This window comes from Empidonax traillii, unplaced genomic scaffold (genome assembly GCF_003031625.1).
Source record: "Empidonax traillii isolate 1590-97213 ecotype Southwest subspecies unplaced genomic scaffold, ASM303162v1 scaffold189:size1549363, whole genome shotgun sequence".
NCBI lineage: Eukaryota > Metazoa > Chordata > Aves > Passeriformes > Tyrannidae > Empidonax > Empidonax traillii.
In genome coordinates this window covers 1,194,181-1,200,180 of record NW_020955382.1, presented here as the reverse complement: position 1 = coordinate 1,200,180, position 6,000 = coordinate 1,194,181, and the positions used below count along the sequence as shown (strand labels likewise).

Sequence of the window (6,000 nt, the reverse complement as noted above, 5' to 3'; positions counted from 1 at the left end):
ACAAAATATCAGAAAGATACAGTACTTCTGATGCATTTAAAAACATCTGAATTATCCAGCTGGGCTGAGAAATCACTTAGAGGAAAACTGTTTACCTGGACTACTTTTTTTGCATTGTTGTCTAATCACCTTTCCCTCCTTCAAATTCTAAAGTCATCCCCAAAAAGTTATAAAGGCACACAAGACTACGCACGTGAAGCAGTTAGGGTACAAATTCATCACATCTACTCCCTGACAGATACAGTCTGAAGCACATAATACTGGGAAAAATGTTATTTTCAAACCTGGGGAAGGTACCCACCAATTGTACTTTTGATCTTGCAAATAAAGGTTAAAAACACCCCCCCCCCCCCTTAATGCTGTCAGTTTATTACTAAAAAAGCAACGAAAATCAGTAACACAACAATAAACTCCTGCAACCTGTTCTACAGGACAGAGTTTTCACTGGAGCAGTTCATTTTGTCTTATCCAAAGTATGGAACACGCTTGGCACTTAACACAGATAAACAAGAGCTAAGCTGTATGTTTATGAAGACTAAGAAATGTTATAACTGCGCATTTGGCTACGTTCACATTACCGTGCAGTACGGCCCAACAGGGAGATCTTGCAGGGCCAAAAGGGTGCTGGAGGAGCTGCCACGCTCAGGAATTTTCCTTTGGATTAGCCCTGCCCAGTCCTGTGGGTCAAGTGCCAGTGAGTGCTTTGCTGACTGCAACCTCCAACTCAATCTCACCCACGAGAAACTCCACGTGTGTGCTCAGGGCTGTGCCAGGACAAACCAAAGCACACACGATGGGGTGCAACCACCAGAGACACTCAGGAAACACTCTCCTGATTGCAACGCTCCAAAATCAACACATCCTCACGGCAGTTTGCAACCAGAAACTGCTTGGAAAATATGATCACTAAAAAGTTTATTTCTCTTCAGATAATTTTAATCCATAGATCTTTTATTTACAATCAAATCCTGAAGCTCTTCTGCGATAACACTAACGTAAGACAAGGCAGACTGACCACAGTGTTTTGTCTAACAAAAATTAAGGGAACACAAAATGGCAGTATCTGTGCTGTTCCAAGGCTACACCTAAAGTCCAGCTTTAACACTGCACTGTGCTGTACCAACAAAAGCAACAGGGTTACCTGGTCAGTGCCTGAATTTAGAGCAGGGCTTAACTGGATTTTTTTTTTTTTAAAGACACAGGCCTCAAAAATATTTTTCAGAAAAAAACCCCCCGTTGACACATCACAGCTGTAAGAAGTGACACAGAATCAAATAGATTTTGAAAAAGAAAAATTCAGGGTTGGAACTTGACACGTTTTCATCCCTACCACACTGCAATAATTTCTGACTGATCTGAACAGCTATATCTGCTCCACCAGCAAAAACTCAATACAAAAATCAACTACAGAGTCTTTCACCTGGTCGGGAAGGAAAATAACAAGGTTTATGAAATAGTGTGGTAACTGCTTAGCCAGGTGCATACACAGCTGTAACTCATACAGTGCAGTTTACTGATGCTTAAAGCAAAGAGCAGATGTTTCAAAAACTGAAGTAAGATTTAAACAAGTGGAAAGGACTACAGGGTAGCCTTTTCTCAGGCACTCAGATTTCTGAAAGGTGCTTAGATGATCCTTGTGTTTCATAGTAATTCAGGTAGATAGTACTTCCTGCCCTATATAATGAAGAAAACCCTATTTTTCTCCAACAACAAGGATTGATTTAACTTCAGAATTCAGAGTACCTGTGTCCACAGGGAAACAAGCTGCCTGTCTCCAGAGAAAGAGACAACTATACACAAAAGACAAAGGAAATTTAAATTATTTACTCCAATATGCTGGAAAGGATGCTGTAAATACAACCTAAAATGGTTTTCCGTAGCTATTCATTTCAATGCACCAAACTGTGATGAGGTCACTTTGCAGGAGGAAAACCTGCAAAGTGACCTCAGGGGCACTCTGTCTCACACTGACAAACTCTTCCTTCGCTTTCAGAATGCAAAAGCTAACAGTATTTACCCCCCAACACTGCTGCAGGTTAAGCATATGCCATTAACTACATCTCAGCTAAGGCAAAGTAAGCACACAAGCTTTACCTGCTTGTCGGGAGTCCAAAGTCTGCCATTGTTAGTGGGGTCACCCAGAAACAGTGAACTAATAGCTATGTTTGGATCCCCTTTTCACAGACACATCAAAAAAAAAAGAAAAGGTTAAAAGCATCATAAGAACACTGTCTGATCTCATGTTGACTTTTGAATAAAACTCAAGAAGGGACATGCTTTTGTGGACGCCAAGCAGTGCCTCGGATGTTTGCCACAGGAGCCAGAAGATGCAGTATTTGTTTGGCTTACTGGGAGCAAGAGACTTTGCTCTCTAACCACACAGGAATCACTATGAAAATCACATTGACAGATGAATTATCACAAATCCAGCTGTGACAAACTTACACCCTTTAAATTTCTGATTAAGTAGTTTCCTTCATGAAATTAGGATGATGCAGCATAAATACTCCCACCTAACGAGAGGTGAGAGTAATATAGTCTCCATTTGAAAAACGCCAAAACCCAATCACAAAACCAAAACCACAGTCAATCTACAAGAATCCTACAAAGAAAGGTTATTGAAGAATACAGTTTTTTTCACTTTAAATCTCCCTATTTCATCGCCAGTGTTACAGAAATAATTACTGAGTGATGATGCAAGATGACAGTAATATTGCTCATTAGGCAGAAACAACTGCCAAGTTACCTCTTCTAGTATTAGTGCAATATGTGACTTAATCAAAGCAAAGTTTAAATAGTTTTTTATATTCAGAAGTACTTCGGTGAATGATTCACTAAGAATGTTCAGGTGGTAAAGAATTTACTCATAAAAATAGAACAAAATGATGCATATATTTATCTACATAAATACACAACCCTCCTCACACTGTACATTCCAAAAACTAACAAGAAAAAAGTCAACTATTTCTCATCACATGCAATGTACCATAATATGCTATTCAACACTTTTCTCTAGAGAAATATATATATGTTTGGAAGGGTCTCATTTACATTTATCCTATCCATTTTACCTCCTCACACAATAGCTGCATCTGATGTACAACTACATTCAGAAGACATCGAGTGCAAGGTACACAAAGAAACTTTGAAGTGAAGCATTCTAAGATTCGAAATTGGAAAACCACCAGTTATACTGACAGCTAATTCCATCTTCTAAGTTTTAGGTTGTTTTTACTACTAAAAATCTCTATCTCCATTTTTATTGTATGTTTTTACTCCTTAAATGCCTCTCTACATACACACTATCTACACTTACAGTCATATACACTTCAAGGAAAGTATACACACATATAGTATAGCCAGTGAAAATATATCCTTTTTTAAAAATACAAGCCAATGAAACAAAGCTGCTTCTGATGTACTAAAACCTTACATGTACATGACCAGCAGTCAAGAAAAAATAATCCAGTGGTGGGTTGATGTGTATTTCTTTGCTTATGACACTGAAACATGTCCTAAATCTCTCTGTAAGTTTTAGATGATTTAAAGCATGCAGTTTTACTTTTGGATTTCATGCTTTTGACAATCGGGTATTTAGATTCTATGTAACTTCAAAAGGCTAACAAATAAAAAGTGCACTAGAAGCTAGTGCTGGCCTGTTAGCATCTCTGTGGCAGCTACCAGAGGTGCATTCCTACCCATTATTAGCCACGTAAAAACAGGCAGCTTTGTCAAAGACGTACCAAAAATTACACTAAGCTCTCTTACATCTCCCTTGCCAAAAATGTACCATCAGTCTCAATTTGTTTGAATTCCATACCAAGTGAAAGTAAATAATGAGAAGTTAGATCTGAGAAACCGTGAAAGAGAGCACTGCTAGAACTTTATAGCAAGACCACTACAAACTCTTCTTTGACACAAACATTAGAAGTTTGTATTCAACAATTTTAATAGTCAAAGACTCAGTATCACCAATTCTTAGCCAAAGAGTGAGAGATAACACATTACATCAGAGGTTATCTAGTGCATCCTCTTTTTAACAACTAAAAGCCACACGATTAAAAAGATGACAAAAAGAAAAATCCCTTTAAAAAGGCTTCTAAATTATTTTAGGAAGAATCTTTCCTTAATTTCAATTCAAATCTCTGTTACATTAAAGGCTATATACAAAAAAACCAGCCCAAGGCAGGCATGAACTGTATCAGACAAAAAGCTGCCGGAAAATTCAAGACTCAAATACCTACCTGTCCTTGCTGCAATGAGATGTGTTGCTTTATCAGGATCATCGGCACTCAGCACTAGATTCTTCACAATTTTAGCTCCAAGTGCTGTGGCATGATAGTGTTCCCGTGTTTTCTCAATGGGGAAGTTTGTTGGGTAAAGTCCGCTAAATATTATGGTTACATCTGACAACACTTTACTTTTTAGTTCTGGTACTATTTTTCTGATGTCTGGAATTTCCTCAATCTCTTTTTTCAGGTATTTATCATACTTTGTGTAATAATCAGTGTGAACTCGCACAAGGATCTCTTCAAGATATATTAAATGGTCATCGTCATCTGTATCATCCTCCTCCTCTTCCTCCTCCATACTCTGATCTAAGGACTCACCCATTGTAATTCCAGACTGCTCACTATTCTGGGATTCTGTTTCAGCTTCTTTCTTGTCTGCACACCCATTACCCAAATCACAAAGGCTTTCCTGTTCGCTTTCTTCTTGTGCTTCAAAATCAGTTTTGTCCTGGGTATTTTCACCAGGTAGAGATTGTGTGTCCCCAGAATGGTTCACCAGACCATCCTTTTTCTCACTCACATCAGTGCAACCCTCTTTCTGCAAATTTTCATCCTGCAGAGGTTGTTTGGATTTCTTCCAGCTTCTCTTTTCTTCATTCTCACTATCTGATACAGAAGTGGATGACTTTCTGGTATCCAAACCACCGTCACTTTCACTGTCACTAGACAGTTCAAAGTCCAAGACATTTGTTGTCTTCTCTTGGGTTTGCTGCTTCTCTGTAACTGTTCTATCAACTTGTTCGGAAAAAATCTGAGATTCGCTTGTATTTGTCAAATCATTTGTGACCTCACTGTCCATTTTGTGACCAGTGCTATCATTTAAGGAGTCCTGGGCATCAACTTTAACACGAGAGTTCACATCCCCATCAGATGTTTCACTGCTTACAGAAGTACTTCCATTTTCAGTGCAAGTGTCCTTTGCAGCTTTCTTGAGACCATTGCTTTGCTCTTCTACACATATAACATTCTTTATTTCTTCAGCATCTTTTGCTGATGTCACTGCTAGATCCAGCACCTCTGGTTTTGTAGAGTGGTTAACTAAGACACAGGCAAGAAAGAAAACATATACATATTCTTATTCTTCATGTTTTTTTGTTGGTTTTTTTTTTTTTTTTTAATTTACCAAAATTTAATTTTCTTTTACCTTTAACACAAAGTTTACATATGGAGATAGACTTCATTATGTCTGGAATTCATCACTAGGCTTTTGAAAGTTGCTCTGGGTGTCAGTGAGTACTAGAAAGAACTGGAAAACCTAACAAACTTCACTTTTATAAAGAAGTTATGTAACCAGCTTTTTTTTTCTTTAAATCACGTAGGTCATAAATAATTATTTGTTAACTATGCAAACATTAAATGATTTACCTTGTAGCATAAGTTTTATGATTACAATTCAAGGAAACAAAAATACTGCAATGGAGATTAAAAAGGGGGGGTGAGGCAGAATTTGCTTCATAAGGTCCTAATCCGGAACTATAGTACAAGAACTTCCTTTATAAAAACTTCCATGTCCTTAAAATACTACCTACTTTTCATAGCAAAATAATTGCATTTTAACACTTGACAAAATATACATGTTTAGCAATACAAAGATGCCATCCAAACTTCATTTTAAACTGAATGGGTAAGAGTCACAGACAAGAAAAGTAGTTTTAGGATGTGTCTGCAGATGTCTCTTCTGGAGACAAAGAAATCAGAGACATCCAAA

General features: G+C 37.7%; 1 protein-coding gene across 1 annotated transcript in view; it reads right to left on the bottom strand.

Moving 5' to 3' along the window:
• The window catches only part of CTDP1 (CTD phosphatase subunit 1), a 94,754-nt gene that overhangs the window by 62,192 nt on the left and 26,562 nt on the right, over positions 1-6,000 (bottom strand). Inside the window, exon 8 of the mRNA XM_027886527.1 lies at positions 4,245-5,330. Within this exon, the coding sequence (XP_027742328.1) occupies positions 4,245-5,330 (1,086 nt within the window). The remainder of the gene's footprint in view (positions 1-4,244; positions 5,331-6,000) is intronic.